The 17,536-nt window shown below is 35.9% G+C and overlaps 1 protein-coding gene across 10 annotated transcripts in view; it reads left to right on the top strand.

Annotated features, from left to right (window-relative positions):
* BCAS3 (BCAS3 microtubule associated cell migration factor) overlaps positions 1-17,536 on the top strand; it is a 344,925-nt gene that overhangs the window by 57,618 nt on the left and 269,771 nt on the right. For all 10 annotated transcript variants that reach the window (XM_062012154.1, XM_062012155.1, XM_062012152.1 and 7 more), the window contains 3 exons: positions 1,504-1,580; positions 3,344-3,427; positions 9,659-9,829. In XM_062012154.1, coding sequence (XP_061868138.1) covers positions 1,504-1,580; positions 3,344-3,427; positions 9,659-9,829 — 332 coding nt within the window. The remainder of the gene's footprint in view (positions 1-1,503; positions 1,581-3,343; positions 3,428-9,658; positions 9,830-17,536) is intronic.

The raw sequence follows: 17,536 nt of genomic DNA, 5'->3' as shown, positions 1-17,536 counted from the left end.
TCGGAAGAACACATTTGTATTTACAACCTAGAGTTCTATTTACAATCTTTTTTTTGCTTGCTTTGTTCCTTAAGAGGTTCTGGCTACCCACATTTTATGCACTTCTGGAATGCAATAACAATTGTGGCATCATCTCTTCAGAGTTCCTTTTCCTTCCTGAGATTGAGGCAGTGATAAGGCCTTACAGAATATTCACTTGGTTTTGCTTTCCTGGCCCAAGATGGATTTAATTGGATGAATTGCTGCTTTTCCTCTGCCACTGCTTTATGACCTCTGAAATAGCTTGCTGTAATATCTCAAATTTTGCAATACCCTAAAAATGAAATAAAGAGCTGTTTATATTAGAAGGCATGAACACACTGGCAGCTTTTTCCACATGTGCCCAACAAAATGCCATCAAATATGTCTTTAAGCATTGTCAAATGTCAGTTTAAACTTAAACCTCTGTGTTATAGTTAACACCCTCCCACACACCTTTTTCACCATTTGCAAGTGTTAAAAGTGATGCTGTTAAACTTTTTATGAAGTTCTGTTGTCCTCACTAAATGTTCTGGACTTATTTGGGGCCTGTTTATCAAAAGAAGGCAACAAATAGGTGTTGCTTTTTCTCACTGTGGCTGACAGATCAGTAATAGCAATTAGAGTGAGGGTCACAATACTACTTTAATTGTAGATTACTTAATCTTTTAAAGTGTCTTTTAAGAATCATCTGACTGTTTTAGGTAATTTGAAATTCTGTCATTTCAGTTTTAACAGTAGTGTGATATTCTTGACATTTTTATTTTAACTCAGACTTTATATTAAAAATGCCATTTATCTGGGCATTGCCATGTTTTCATTCGCAGCTATTTTCAGTGGCTTTCTATTCTAGGTATTTTTCACCTTTTAATCCTCAGGAATAGTTCTCTCTTATATGTTCATCTTTCTGCATGTGTATATATCAATTGTTAATGATAAACAGGTAATGAGAAGCAGGTGAACAATGGAAACTTTGCCACCGATTTTCAAGGAATTACGGATTCTCTCACTGTGTAAAGTTAAATGTCTGCAAAACTATTTTGAGAAGCTTGTGTATAGAAGTATTAAAATTATTAAAAACAAAACTGAAAGCACAATACACCCTTTCACACCACAAAAATCTAGAAGAGCTTGAAGTGAACTGAAGCTGTGGACAAACAGAAAAACGTCAATTGCTAAAATTAATTAAAAAGTGAAGCTACAAAACCAATAGTCAAATTTAAATATTCTCCTCACCCCCTTATATCAAAATGGCATTAAAAAATGCAAACATAAGGAGAAATGAGTATTTACACATAATTAAGTGTTCAAAATAGCTCTTCTAACCACACTCTTATCTTTAGGAACAAAAATGCAAACGTTTACTGAGTGATATTAGCAATTGAAAGGTTTTTGTTTAGACTTTTTGTTTTCTTGGCAATAAATAAAATTCTTTGTAAGAAGTCATTAAGATATTACTTAATGTTGCATTTTAAAACTTTTCAGGCTGCTATCCTTGTCCAGGGCCAAACATGAACCCTATTGCTCTTGGAAGCCGCTGGCTTGCGTATGCAGAAAATAAGGTAAGGAGAGGTTTCATTTCGAAACAATACTTATCTGTGGTTCTAGATTTCATTCTAGCTTTTGTGTACATGGAGGGGGAGGGAAGAAAATTGAATCTCAGAAGAAAGCTATATGAAAAAGATGATTTGTAAGGGGACTTGCGTAACAAGGACAGACCTAAACTTTGACCCACACTGGTGATGCTTTGGTATTTGTATATATCACATCTTTATTCTGCACATTTGATTTAAGCTCATAAAGGCATAAATGTGTAACTAGCGCAGGCAGAGAAAACAGCTATCACTATACTTTTTCAGGAGGTCACTCCATATATCAAGCCATTTTGCATTTTAAAAGATTGAAGCATTTGATTATAGGTATCTCTGAAAGGTAGGCAAGTAAGGATTCCTAAAATCTATTTGGGGAAACTGAATCTGGACAAGGCTAGTGAATCTGTCTGAAACAACACAGCAATGCACTTTGTAGATAAGGCAATAGCATGAAAATGCCCATTTTCAATGCTTTTGTTGAAAATACAGGCTTCAGGAGAAAAAACAAAATGTTGAGTTTTTTTAATTTCTAAAGGCAAAAGAAGACAATAGATCCCAAGCAACAAAAGTATCACTTTTACCCAGCCCTAGGTCAGAGAAGGGATTGTGTATTTAAAGCTTGAAGTGTTTGAAAGCTTTAAATTCAGCTTCTAATGCCTTATTTTTTTATTTCACAGCAGATGTTTTTTCTCCCTTCCTACCTGTGACTGGAATAGGTGTTTCTAGAGCTGAACCAGAAATTATCAGAGTTGACAGACTTTAGAAATGTGTTTGCTCTTACCCCTGTTTGAAGCACAACTGATTTCCCTCCAGATTCAGGCCTGCCTTTCCTTTACTGTCACGCCTATGTGGTTTTGTAAAACATAACCAGTCAGCCTGGGATTTAAAACATCCTGCTGCCAAAAATATAAGCCACTGATCGGCAAAAGAATTATATCACAAAAGGAATTTAAATGGCTTGTATGTTCCCAGGTATATTCACTATGGACTTCCCTTTTATCCCTGGTTCAACTCTTTAATTTAGATACTTAAATATAAGTATTAGTAGTACCAAATATGTCTTACAGGGGTTTAAAATCTTCTTTTAACTAGGAACTTAAACAGACGGCGTGTTCTGTGTAGAAGCAACAAATAGTGCTTTTTTTTGCACTTTGCCATTCTATTTAGCCAGAAGGAGATTCTATTGTTAGTTAGGTTCAAAGGCAAAGAAAGCTTTTGTAGGTTGATGGTAGGTAGGTCTTGTTTTGGTTTATTAATTTTGAAGAAAGGCATTATAAACTCCATGTACATTCCCTTAATCTATTAAATGTGAAGTTTAAAGTAGCTCTCTTCCTTTGTCATTTCTTTGCTTGCTAGTCTTAAAAAGAAGGGGAAAGCCACACTCAGATTCCTAGAATGTCTGATATTTAATGTTACATATACATGGCTAAAGCTTTTGATTATATTTATTTAAATTTATTTGTGGTATTGCTGCCAGACCAAAAATCCCACCATTTCAAAGTTTATGAATTCCTAGTGACTGCTCATCTGGTAACTGAAAACTGGAGTTGAGTACGCGACAGTCTGGGTGGCACCCAGAAGATTATAAAAAGGGGTTAAGTGTCTCAGCAGGGCTTTTTGCTATTTGTAGGAAATAACACACCACTGTACATGATAAATAAGAGCTATGGTAATGGGTTATGGGTTTGTGTAGTTTAATAGTAGTTACTTGGTTGCTGTCTTTCTTCTTGTAGCTGATCCGGTGCCATCAATCCCGTGGTGGAGCCTGTGGAGACAACATTCAGTCTTACACTGCCACAGTCATTAGTGCTGCCAAAGTGAGTACATCTGCTGCTGCTGGGAGAGGTTATCGTGTAAGATAATTATTAGGTTTCCCTGCTGAATTGTACTGTGTGTCATCACCCCCACCCCCCATTCACAAAAGAGGAAAACACAGTAAGCAGCATGCTAGCATTAGCACGTGTATGTGGTCAGAATCCTGCAAGTCTCTGAGTAGCTGTTGTATTCCTGTCCTTCTGAACTGGTTAAAAAATTGTACATATTACAAACAGCTATTCATATTAGTGACCTCTGTTACAGGAAAACCATAGCAAAATGGGTTTGTATAATGGCTGTTTGTAGTATTACAAGTTTATATTATTAGAAATCAACATTGTGAATGATTAGGCTTATAGAATCGTGAAAACTGACTTTACAAGTGCTTGTTACTTTTTGGACTCAATCACACTGGCATTATATGTTTTAATCTCTCTGAAGCATGACAGCACAGTACTGGAGCTAATTAATTACCTGGCAGCTTTCTTTGAAGGTTAGAGTTTATGAATGACTGTTTACATATAGGTTCCATTGCCTACTTCTCTTAGTTCAGATGTCATTATAATATCCCTCTGTTTTCAGAGAAGTGTCTGGGTTTTCATACTATCAAAAGAAGACCGTGGCTTGAAAAAATCTTAAACAAGACAAAGAGTATGCAGAGCTGTTGTTTTACTATCCCCCCCCCACCTCTCTCCTTTCCTTGAGGACTTGCCTGCAACACTTTGCCAAGTAATTTCTTTTTCTCACACGCACACATACACACAAAATGAGTTTTGGCATTGTTTGGCAAACTTTGTGCTGATTACAAGCTTTTGTTGTAACCACCAGCCTTTTCATTTATGATGTGCACAACAAAACAAATGTAATAATAGGAATTAAATGACAGCACAGAACAGAAAGCTCAGCGTCACTGGAGAAAACAACAGTTACAAGAACCCACAGAGAGACACGGGGCATGCTATTGCATGTGAAAACAAAACATAAAAACAAACATATCCCGGCAGCATAGCTTTAGACACAATCTCAGTGTGGCTAGACAAGGAGAAAAATCACAGTTTGAGGAGAACTTGAATTGCTGTTTTTCTGAAGACATCTGAAATTTTCTGGGTCTCTGCATACTTTCACCATCAGCCACAAAAAAAAGAAAGGGGGAGAATCCCCCCAAACTCCTTCAGTCCCAGTGTCATTAACAATCTCCACAAACTCCTTCAGTCTCAATGTCATTAACACCTTTTTTATAGCACAGATAAGTTTGAAAAACCAACTGGCTCGGCATGATCAGCCACAGTTATGATCAGATGCAGTAAAATCTTGCAAACGGATCCCTGTGCTGCCAAAGCCAAGACTACTCACGACTGAAGAACAGGCCAAAGCTTTCTTAAATCTTATAAGGATTATCAAAGCATTCCAGACATCGAAGACTAAGCACTGTTGTGTCTAATTTTTTTTCAACAGACTAAAAAATATAAAAAAGGAGGACCTCTTTTATAGCCCTTACCCCCACAAACGTGATTAATTAGGTTTTAAAGCCAGTAAGGACCAAGTTGGTGAACTGGCCTGTGGAGTGGTACTAGTCAAGGACCATAATCCAGAAATTCCTCAGTGAAGCTGAATGTATGCTAACACTGAAGTCGTGATGTTGCATCATGTGAATAGACATTGAAGATAAAATGTGTTTATAATCATAGGAAAGAAAAGATTGCTAGCCTCTGTACAGAGATAAAGTAATAGAGAAAGTCAAGAAAATGGATAATCATGAGGGCATAAGCTCTGTACTGCTTTGTATTTTGCATGGTACTTTGCTTTTGCTCCCTACTGGCTCTTAGATGTTGCTCTATTAGACAAGATTAATACCAGTACAGTTTTAAATATTTGCACAATTTAACTCTTGAGTATATCCAGTGTTACTGTATAAACCCGTGATTCATGTCTGAGTGTGTGACAGTGAACCTGAAATGTTTGATTTATTACTGATTTCATTGAATCTTGGCTTACTGTCTGACAAGTTGTCATCTCAGGTAACTGAAATGGGGACATTTCTGTTGGCCAATATATACTCCAACTATCTGTTGTACTTTATCCATCTCATTACCTCACCGTAAACTTTACTCCTTGCTTAAGTCTTCTTTTATAAACCTCTACTGCTAAGTTATCAACCTGCAATGGTTTGTAATTCATTTGCTTTGATTAGAAGACGTATTAGCTTTGCTGGAAGTGGATGCCCTACGCTTCTGCTTTTTGGTTCAGAAGTGATTCCACAGAAGTTCTTGTTTTGTCTCAATGTCTTGGATTACAGCCTTTTCTCAGCACGGGTTCCAGTTTCTTACTGAAGGAAGTGAAAGAACCTTCATGTAAAGGAGAAAGATAAAGCTGAGAGTGGTAAAAAATTTCAACAGCATCACTCTTGAGAATTACCTTTCAGATCCCCCAAAGATAGTCTGAATGGCAGTACAGACCATAGACTGCTGTGTACTATTCTTGATGCAGCAAATAAATTTCCTCCTTAATCAGATAATTTAGGAGTCAGAAGCTTCCCTGTTAACTGAGAATATTGAGGTCAGAGTTGTGGTCATGTTGGGAGCGTGTTGTATACTGGTGCCAAAACTCTTGTTATTCTGGTAAGGTTATGAAGAATTTCTTTACATCATCTTCCCATTTGATTTTATAATTTCTAGAAGGATTTTATTTTGAACATTGAACTTTTTCCTGTTTCTCCTTAGAGGCATCTTGCAAGAACGTTGCTTTCTGCTGTTGCTGGAAAAGCTCATGCATTTTTTCCAGCTCAATCTCTTACTTTAAATTTCCCACATTTGTTTGGTGGTTTTCTGTCTATTCATGTTCTAAAAAGCTCTTATAATTTCTGTAATTTGACCAAGCAGAAAATTCCTGGAAATGGAAAGTGTGTCAAGATTGCAGTTTAGGATTATGTTTAGCAAAGACAGAAATGGATATGTTTGGAAAAATGAAAATATTGTTCCTTAAGGGATAAAGAGACTTTCACTGCAGTTGAGCAAATGAAGTACAATGGATGGGGAATATATTCCAGAATATTACTTAACAGTTTTAGTGATGGGAGAATATTCAGGTGTTTGGTTTGAGAAAAGCATCGAAATGTGAAATCACTTGTTCCAATTATCCGTATTTAAACATTTTGGATGGAGCAAGGAAGGGGGCATAGAAGACATTTTTGTGTCTCCACGCTTGAGATTTTTTAATCTCTATTCTATTGAAGAGATATTTGGTCACATCATGTCCCTGAGTGGGTCACATTTCAACTCCTTCTCTATTCAAGTGGTGCTCATGCAGAGCTTCCCTATCCTAATGTCTCTCCAGTGGTGAAACGTGCTGTGTTGTTTAAGCTCTATTTCTTAAGTTTTTTCTTTTTCTCATCTCTTTCAAAATATGTGGCAAGAGCAGGAAGGGGGAAGGTCTTTGTGAAGCATGTGCACTCCAGCAAACACTTAGTTTGAACTTGGATCTGTAATTGATTGTATGTTCGTTTTGTTCAAACTAACCATGAGGCTTTCCTATTGTTGATTACCAAAGCATATATTTTTGATACCTCTTTCTGCTTTCTATAGATTTTTCATTTGTAAACAAGTAAATAATGTAAAATGTATTTATTACAAGAAACAGGAACAAAAGATTGTTCTGTTGCTAAAAGGATGTAGACCTTTGTTGGAATAAAACAGCCTAACGGGCACCGAATGATGCATTTTAATTTTCTTATCTAATTGAAGTTGTACTTAGTTTTCAATTAAATGAGGTATGAGTGCATACATTTATTTTAATTAGATATATGTCTGTCTTTGAATGTGAACAGTCTTGTTTTTAAGTAGAGATAGTATATGTGAGCACACAAATAACTTGCACAGTGTGCATCATTGCTCACTGGATCGAGTATTTTCATTTTCCTTATAAGCAAATTACACTGGCAGGTTCCCATCAGTGAGCAAGGAACTGGGACAGTGCAAACTTTAGCCTGTTTCATTAAAAATGTATTTGGTCTGTCAAACGTCTAGCATCAAATTATAAACCAAGTTCTTCTCACCTCATAACTTCTTTAGTTGATTCTTTCTCCATATCTTTTAATCCTATAGTGGTAAAGTGATTTAGCAAAGGCTGCATCTGTTTTCTCTTGTTACCTGATAACTTCTTAATGAGTACTAACAGCTTATGTGAGAGCAAGGTCATTAGCTCTAATGGATGGAGGGGACAGCTGATATGGCATGGGAAAGGTTAAAGATTACCAGAGAAGTTTTTGCAAATATACACATAGCACAGAGAAGTAAGTGCCATAATGGTTTTGCACTGATATTTCTGAGCTAATGGCTTTGGCCACATCTTTGTACACCTATTACTTCTCAGTAGCCGAGCAGTCACAGTCTGCTCTAACATGTAACGGTAATTCATTTTGCTAGATAAGCATGTTCATTTTTTTCTAGACAGCTATAAATTTACACTTACCACTTTGTCATCCAGTTTCTCTAGTTATAGTATTAAAGATATTTTCTAAAATAGATGAATTGCAATTCTAGGTCTTTTAACTTGCATAAGTATTTTGCTATATACTACTTCTATATGTATAAACTATCGGTGCATTATACAATTTTAACTGCTGGCCTGAAAACTGCCCTGTCACTTTTGCAAAGAAAAGTGTCTGTTGAAATGCATCCTTGTGATGGCATTGGGTCTATTTTAGGTCTATCCTCAGATATTATTATCTGCTCTATGTTAACGTTTTTCAGGATTTGCCGCTGTTAAAATGTGTTTTATTCTCACTTGTTGTACCCAAATACAAAAAGAAACAATAAGAAACAAATGGCAGGATATTACTAAAGACTTTAAACCCCAAAGACATTCCTGTGATAAAGGCACGGCTCGATTTTAAGTGGTAGTATCTCCATTAGCATTAATGGGGTAAGTACATCAGCTGAGGCATCTCAGAGGTTAATCAGGCTTCCTGGCTAGATATTGCCATCAATACAGTGTGGCGCCTAATTCTGTTGGCCCTTCAGAGGTTTTCCTGACAACACACTAACAGACTTTGTGTAAGTCATTGCCTATGAATTATTAAAACAAACGTTTGGCTGCTAATTGATGAACACTAATGTGTTTTCTAATCACTGCAGTTTGAGATTTTAGCACTAAACAAAGCAGTTGCAATTGATTTGTGGCTGCTTCTTGGTTTCAGCCTGTGATCTGTACATTTTTTTTCCCTTTTCAATTTAGCAGGCAGCTTAGCTTGTCTTTTTAGTTAAGAATTGGCTTGTTATAGTGTCATTCCATTCTGATCTCTTTTACTATTTCTTATTTATATTGCATAACAAATCTGCTTAATTCTTTGTAGACAAATAAGGCACAGTCCTTGATTCAAGGAGAAGATATTTAAAAGTTGTAGCTTGGGTTGTTTTTCTTTAAATCTATATCTCTCCTACTGTGTGTACTCTTTTTTTTCTCCAAATAAAAGAAAACAACATAAAAACAATCTTCAGAATCTTTAGATGATAAAAACTGGTCCAATTAATGTGTTTTTAAACCCATGTCTGGAAAATGTTCAGACTATGGAAAGTCACAGTATTTGTAATGGGATATGCATATACTTTGTACAGAGTTCTCCTTTCCTAGTACCTTGAAGATGATGTTTTTAATTTTACTGGGTTAGAGTCTCATATTCAGTTTTAATGCTGCAAAAGGCATAATGGCTGAGAAACAGATGAATGTGTCTGTCGTGTCTATCAAAGGCCAAACTCCTTGTCTCTTGCACTTGTGTGGAAGACATAACTATTTCAGCATTAACCATTAGAGGCTGTAAGTATTTCTCTGTGTAACACTTCCCTCCCCACGCACTCATCTTGGCTTTGTCATTTGATTCTTCTAACTACCCATGCTCTGTACCTCTTGGAATAAGTGGATAACAAGCTAAAGAAAGGAAAAACTGTAGCTTTTAGACGACATTAAAATATTTCCCGTTTTTTTGAGACTGTTTTGGAAGCATCTAATTCCAAAATCAATTGGAATACTTTAAATTGATAGGATGCTAATTTTTTTCAAGATAAAATCTTTCAAGATCTTTCTGTTACAGCCTTTTGTAGCTCCTGTATCACTTACAGCCATTTGTTTTGGGTGCTTCTTGTGTGCACTACCTAGTGATAATAATTGTGTTGAGAAAAAAAATCAAGGTAGATCCAAAAAACAGCCCTAAACATTATTGATTCTCTTTCTTTTTGTAGACAATAAAGACTGGACTTACGATGGTTGGGAAAGTAGTTACACAGCTGACAGGGACGCTGCCTTCAGGAGCAACTGAAGAAGAAATTTTAGCACATAGCAACATTCGTCGGAGTCCTCTGGTGCCTGGAATCATCACTATCATTGATACCGAGACAGTTGCAGAAGGGCAGGTAATTCAGTTCTTGCAGAAACAGAGTACACATTTTCATGAAAATGTCAGGAAAGTGTATTTTATGGTTTTGAAAATGAAAAATAGATGAGATTTTTGCTTGATAAAAAACTTCTACGGACACATGCAGCTGTGATAAAGTCCTATTTGGGACTGAAATCAAGCCAAAATATATATTGTCCTTGGAACATATTTATATGGCACTTTGACAGGATCAAGTGCGAAGTGTCACATTTTGTCTCTCTAACACTTGTTCATAATTGACATTGATTTATGCTGATCACTTGAAATGTATATGTAGTCTGATTATGTTTATTAATATATAATGTGGCTGAAAAATGTGATTGCCTACAAATACAGCAAGTTGCTGAATTTCAGCTTAAAAAGATGATGAGTGAAGTTGGATATTAAGTGTAAAAGCTTGTAAATTTACGTAGATTTCAAAACTGAGATGCAGTCAAGCAGGACACTCTTTGTTGAGGCATGTGTACCTTTTCACTAATAACATACAGTACAATGTGTCAGCTAAAAAACTTTGTTTCCTTTTTTCTTGTTTTCCCCTACTTTCATCTGCTTACTGAAGGTAAATTAGTAAAGTATTAATGGAAAACAAATAGTCAAATTATTTTCTTTTCTTACCTAACAGGAAAATAAACTTTTCCTTGAAAACCAGCAAAGAAACAAATCAAACAAAAAAAAAACAGGGCTCAGCTTGAGCTGTGGTTGTTCCTGAGAATTAGCTCAGAAGTACTTAACCAAGTGACATTATATTGAAAGGGCAATTGTTCATATAACATCAGAAACCTTCTCCTGCAACATTAAAAGATGGGGAAAAAAATGAGAATGAAGAAAGAATGTATATTACTTAAGATCTTACAGATTCAGGTCTTAAAATAAGTCTGTTGACCGTTGGGGTTAGTTTTTGTTCCCTGGAAAAAAAAAAAAAAGGTCTTTTTGGCTCTTTGATTACTGCCAGAAAAAAGGGAAAAATTTTACTTCATAAATTTCTCATGAAGCCTTGTTTAATGTGGTCATTATTTCTGATAGTCATTGTCTGTGCTTTGATTCTTCTGCATAGGCCTAGGGGGAAAAAAATGATATCTTAGGTTTTTAAGTCTTGTTATGTATGATTTAGAGGTTTTATGAACTTGTCCTCTGACCTTGACAATAGTAGGCAGCTATCATGCCTAAAGGGCACTATGGAAAAGGAGTTGTAAAAACGATAACGCTTGCCTTGTCCAAATATTGCTGCTGTAACATAAATAAGCCATCAGTTCTAGTAAAATAATTTTTGCCTTGAATCTCTAGGGAAGGAGGCTCTAAGTTAGATATCCTAACTGGATGTCTTGCATTCGTATTTTTGTGATCTGAAGTTTTAAAATGCTATTAAATTAATAATTTATTTTCAGTGCTGAGACTCTCAGAATTAGCCTTTTTTTTCCCCAAGAAAAAGAACCTTTCTTTTCCTTTGTTAGATATTCACGACACAGAAGATTTCTTAACAATCTTTTCTTACTGAAATGTGCATCTAATAAAAAGAAAGAGTATTAAAAATAAGTACACTATATCCTTGGTCTAAATAAAAACTTGCTGTCCCAGTAAAGAACCTTCATATGTAAGGGATGTAGTGTTTGCTCCCCACTGAGGTCTTGTCCATCTCTCCACTGCCAGGTAGAAATGTAAGGTTTTGTGCACACAGACTCTTTTGAACGTGGTAGGTTCTGATCTTGGCAGTTATGTGCAGTGGCTTGTCCCAAGGAACCTGGCAGTGATCCTACATTTGTGTGCTGGCAGAAGCCGGCAGACCTGCCAGAAATGACATGCTAGTTTGGTTTTTATAGCATAATTGATTGAAGCTTCAGTTCAGGAAAGAGTTTTAGCAAGTCTGACCTTTAAACAATGTGAGTAATCTCACTGAACGAGACGTGATTGCTCATAGAAACCCATAGTTCAGCATCACGCTGATTTGAAACATGGATGACTGAGCTTCATTGATTCTTCCTCATTGTATTAATTTCCAGAATTATTTTACTCTTCTGTTGAAAATTGGTTTGCTGATAGTAGTCATCCAAACTCCATTATTACTGATGTTATGCCTGAATCAGAGAGTGATTGAGCAGACTACAGCTGTATAGTGAACACCTTGCATCGTTTAGGCTCTGTTTTCTAGCTGCTGTGTGGCAGTGATTTTTCTAAGGTCACTGATTTGTCATCCCAGTTATCAGATTCCAGGTGTGAAATAAGAGGCCTGAGTGGGTACAAAAAGCCACTTAGTGGCTTTCCTGCTTCCTCCTATGATGAGGATGCCTGCTTTGGAATGTTTCCTTTCTGCTGGATGCTGCTGTATGGGGATGCTCCTGGCTGGCTGTGCCCGTTACAAGCATCAGTCTTACTAAACTGACTGGGAAACCACAAGAATTAGTAATGCCTAGCAACTGTTTTCTGGACTGAAATCACAGTTTGAAACCCATGTATCCCTTTCATCAGAGATTTCTCTAGCCACTGTGTAAATATATTTGTGTGTATGTATGGTTTTCAGAGGTTGTCATCCTCCATTTATGTAAATAATGGGAATATCACAAGCAGAAAGGGGTTATTTTGTTATCATCATCATCAGACTTCTAATGTAAAAGGAATACCTCATCTCCTTCAGTTCCATAATTTTTTTTGTCTGCCTGCAAAGCCTAACTAAGAATTTGGGTGTTGTAATAAAATAAAGCAATTTCCAAGTAACAAAATGTATTTTTAAGATAACATATAGTAAAAAGGAAACCCCAAACCATGAATAAATCTGTTTTAAAAATAGAAAGAAAATGGAAGAAGTCAGTAAACTCAAGGGAAGCAAGCAGGTCCTTTTGAAGGAGGAATAAGCACATTTTCTAGTGGGGAAGCAGCTGTTTTTTTATAAATAGATATATATAGAGAGAGGGGCTTGCAAAGTAATGATGCATGTGTTTGTCCATTTACTTTGAGCATACCAACACAGGTAGTAAAGACAGAGCGAGCCATTCTGTGCATGTGTATGAACATACAGATTTATTTGCCAGTAGGACGATTAGGGAACATGTTTTGGACATAAGCCAGAAGGACTAACTACAGCTTTACGTTTTCCCTAATTTTTCATTAGATCTGCGGTTTCAAAGATATGAAAACTAACTTGAGATGGAACTTGGGGCATTTCACGAAAGGTGCTGTGCTGCTATGGTTGAAATGTAGTCTCACCACTGAAAAATATACAGTTAAAGACCAAAGAAATCTTGTAATGTAACCCCACAGGATTAAATCTGTAGGGACAATATTTTTAATAATCCCAATGACTGCAGATACTGTAGAAAATCTCATACCCAGCAGTGGTTTATATGATAGCTCCTGCTTTCAAAACTGCTGTTACCTTAAGAAAAATTAAACTCTGAAGTAATTAAGTAAATGCAAAGGAATGTAGAATTATTGAAGTTGGCTGTCATGATATATTTGTAAAGGGAGTAAAAATAATTATTGAGATGGCCAAGTAACTTTGTGGTAAACCAAAATATGTTAACAAGGTTGTGTTCTTGTTTAAACTTCCTTCTAATGAAGTGTTAGCAAACTTTTCAGTTAGATGTAATGACTATTTATTTGAATCTGTTAATTAGCTGAAATGGATAAAACTAAAGCTGTACAGATGTCCTCTTCTTTGGTAATTGGAATTAAATGTGTAAGACTTTAGTGGCTTGAGTTTTAAAGAAAAATTATTTTCTTTTGACCTTTGTTTCTGTATTCTTAATTAATTCATCATCTAGGCCACCCACGTGCAGTCTGCAATAATGACCTTTCTCCAAAGTCGCCAGTTTTGTGACTGAATGTAAATCTGTTAAACATCTAACATTTAGATGACAGAGAAATATGTGGTCATTTAAAAATGCAAAACTTGATTCTTAGTGCTTTTGATAGAGCGGTGTGATTGATGAGATATCATTGTGTTGCCTTCAGAGATCATCCAAAACACATGAAAATATTTGAGGAAGTATTTTAAAAATAACTTATAAAAATGAGATAACATGTTGATCTTTTTATGTTTTCAAATGCAATTGCAGCTTTTTTCTGTTCCCTATTAACTTTTTATTGCATTAAAGAGGAATTTTTCGGGAAAAAAAGCTGCGGGACTGCTGCAGTTTCGAACGTTCATTTTCATTTGCTAAGGCGCTGATAACAATTGAACCAAAGAAAGATGCTTATCGGGAGCAAGAATTGTTGTGAAACTTTGAGCTGAAGCAAAAAGAAGCTAAAAGAATAAAGCACATTCAATAATAAAATTTGAAGTACATACGTAATTCCACTGGTCATTAGCACCAGTGCTTTTATTTAGGAGAAGAGCTTTCACAAGGGCTAATTTCATGTTCTGATGCTCATATATTTGACAACCATTTTCGGCACTTTTTATATCTGTGTGTATTACGGAAGAATTCTTTTTATATATAAATATAAAAAGAGCAACAGGATTCCCTCAGAGCATAATACTGTCTGCCTTACTTTTATTAAAGGAGATCTGTTTTTTGTCAAGAAGACATTTTTGTCTCAGATAAATGGTTCAGGCTGAGCACAAGGCTGTTTTGAGTTTATGCTGGATTCTATTAAAAGGAGTGCAGTAGTTAATGCCACAGATTTATCACTTTTAGCCCTTTTCCACTGATGTTTGACCTTAGTTATAAGCTGGGGGAGGCTAATTTTGGGGGGGGGGGAGTGTCAGTATGGAAGGGGTTGGTTTTTGTGCATACGAACTGCAGTGGACACTGCCCTAACTTCAGCTGTTTAAATGAATGGAGACCTTACTAAATATACATGCAAAGATCTCTTGATTATATAATATTCAGATTTATAAATACTGACAAACCTATTTGTTTTTATGATGATGGGATTATTCTTTCTTAATTTTATTAAGAGTAGGACCTGCTTGATTAGATTTGTGTCCACTTTTATTTGTGTTACTTTCATGTTTTATTTAAAAACATGTCTCCACTGGGATAAGTGGTGTAATTTGCCTTTAAAGATTAAAATAATTGAAGTCATAATTGCTAGTGGCTTCTGTTCAGCAGTATGGAAAATATAACGAATGAAGAAAAATATGGCACAGGAGAAAAAAGCTTTGGCTTCAGCTATCTCTTGCCCTCAAAGCAAACACGGTTTTCTAATAGTCAATGTAATGATCCCCTAGGTGTTTTGTCTGTTTATCTTGTAAGAATAAGATAAAGAGGACTTGATTCATCTTCCATCAGCTACAGCATTGGCTCAGCACCTCCAGCTATGGACTCTTGTTGGCTTAGCAGCTTTTTTGAAAACTGTGTTGCAGCTCTCTTGATGAGATACAATGTGGGCATTAGAAATAGGCTGAGTGCTAATGTACAAAGCCATTTTGGTAGAAGTATCTCAGTGTTTCTTTCTTGTCAGTTGTTTTTCTAAAAATCATGTTTCTACATGAAATCATAAAGAACTGTGCAAGATACTGGAACGTCCTTATGAACCTCAGTGACTGTCCAATTACAAGAGTAATGCTAAGATTTATGAACCTTTTTCAATGAGAGGCTTTGTAAGGTCTTTTAGTCTTAATAGTGGAGTGGTTAGAAGCCACTACCTTGGAGAACGAAGCCTATTTGGGACAAAAAAAATTGCAGCCTCGGGATTCCTGTGGGCTTTGTCTGCTCTGTGCTTTGGGAAGCTCAATGAGCTACTTCCTTCGAGCTTTTGGATAGCACTTGAGTGCATTATTAAGCCATTTGTATCACTGTTTTGACTTCCAAGAAAAATGTCCAACTCTTTTCAGTGGTAAGAAACCATAAACTGGACGAAAGGAACCAGTTGCACAATGTCAGTATTGTTTTAAAGTGTCATTTGTTAGCCTGTGACCATCATTCTCTGCAGCAGCTTCACAAGGAGCATCTTCTCCTGAATTCAACCTTTGCAAGAAGCAGTTTGCTAAAATTTGAGCTCTGGAGGCCTTGAATAGTTCTTCATGACTATACAGCTCCAGTCTTCATCCTTGTCTGCACGAAAACTGTGCAATTTGATCTATCCAAATTTATATAAACCCTGTTGTACTGAGGCACTTAGATCCATTTAAAGATCTTTAATACAGAAAATAATGTATTCTGGTAGAAAGCACCATGTCATTATACAAGCATAATTTTGTTTTCCTCAACTTGTATACAATGATGAAAATCATACTATGATTTTCAAGCCATGCAAGCTCTACGTTGCCATGTGAACCAAGCTTTTGTTTTGTGGCAGGTTCAGAAGAAGCCTTTCCAAAGAGGCTCTTCTTTGGTCGATGATGTAGTCAAGTCAACTGCTGCAATTCCTTTGGTATTTTTTTGTCTTCTTTTGTAGTGATGAAACTGTAAAAAGTGATGTGTGTTTTCCCCAACTGTCCACTGCAAAAGTGCAGAGGGAACGACATGACAGTGCAGCCTGAAGATTTAAATACAAGTTGATGATTTTAAGAAGAGTACTTTTCTTCCCTGTTCCATTCCAATTATTTTCATATTGATTTTGAAAAGATGAACATTTTTTCGGCATCATCTTACCCTTGCACAAATTCACAGTGGCTTTTCTTTCTTTCTTGATGGGACATTATGCCAATAAGTTGTTCTTCATTGTATTTCTATCACAAACGATGGGATTGTGTAACAGCCAAAATAAGGACTGGTTTACTGTACCTGAGGTGTTTCACAGTTTATTATGTGAATTTTTTACCTCGTATCATATTTCCAGAGGAAAAGTATTTAAAGGTCATCTTACCATCCAGAGTATTCCTTGTCTGTGGAGTAGGTGTTTTATGTGGCAGGGATGATAACAGTGGTCCATCTGTCATCAGTTTAACAACAAAAAAAAAGCCAGTTTACAGTCTGTAGAAGATGAAATGTCTGTAGCAGGTGAAATGTGCTATATAACTGTTTTTAGCAATGATTTAGATACTACTGATACCTACACATTTCTTGATTTTTTTTGTTTAACAGTCCAGATTTTCAAAACCCTTCTATTTCTTTTGTAAAGCTGGTTTATGATGTCACTTTATCATTACTGTATATCTTTTAATTAAGGCAAAATGTTTAGGATAAGGCCAAGTTACCTAAAAGTGGGAGCTGTGAAAAGATGATGAATAGGAGTTATTTAGTGCAGTTTATATAGGCTGAGAAAAGCATATTGTTTCTTTGAAGAGCTCTTAGGAAGATCTCCAGACCCTTTGGTTAGTGGTTCTGGAATAAGCACGAAATGCTGACAACAGAAAGCAAAACCATAATTGTGCTTATGTGACAGTGCCAAGTAATTTGAACATTTAAAGTAAGTCAGGCACAGGCCTCTTCATCCATATTACGTGACTTCTTTAAACATTTAAAGATGATTTCTTTTTTTTGAAGCATAAAAATATCTTCAAATTATCCTGATAGGAATAGGAAGTATTAAAAACCTTTCAGATTGTTTTGGAAGCAGCAGATAAATTATTCTGAACTCGAAATGGGAAATTTTGCACTATCTTATTAAGAAGGTGGTTTTTGCTCACCACAGACACCCTTTTATTAAGTCCTTCTCTGACAGATCTTCCTCATTGTTTTACTTAATTTAGTCTTTAACATGATGTAACCAAGGAACCAAATACTTTCACAGCTCTTGCATATATTTTGTCCACACATCTTTTGGTTGTCTTCCATAAAACTACTTTTTCTTTTCGTACAAT

The sequence above is a fragment of the Colius striatus genome, chromosome 20 (genome assembly GCF_028858725.1).
Source record: "Colius striatus isolate bColStr4 chromosome 20, bColStr4.1.hap1, whole genome shotgun sequence".
NCBI lineage: Eukaryota > Metazoa > Chordata > Aves > Coliiformes > Coliidae > Colius > Colius striatus.
The sequence above is the reverse complement of the archived record's forward strand: the minus strand, read 5'-3'. Positions and strand labels throughout refer to the sequence as shown.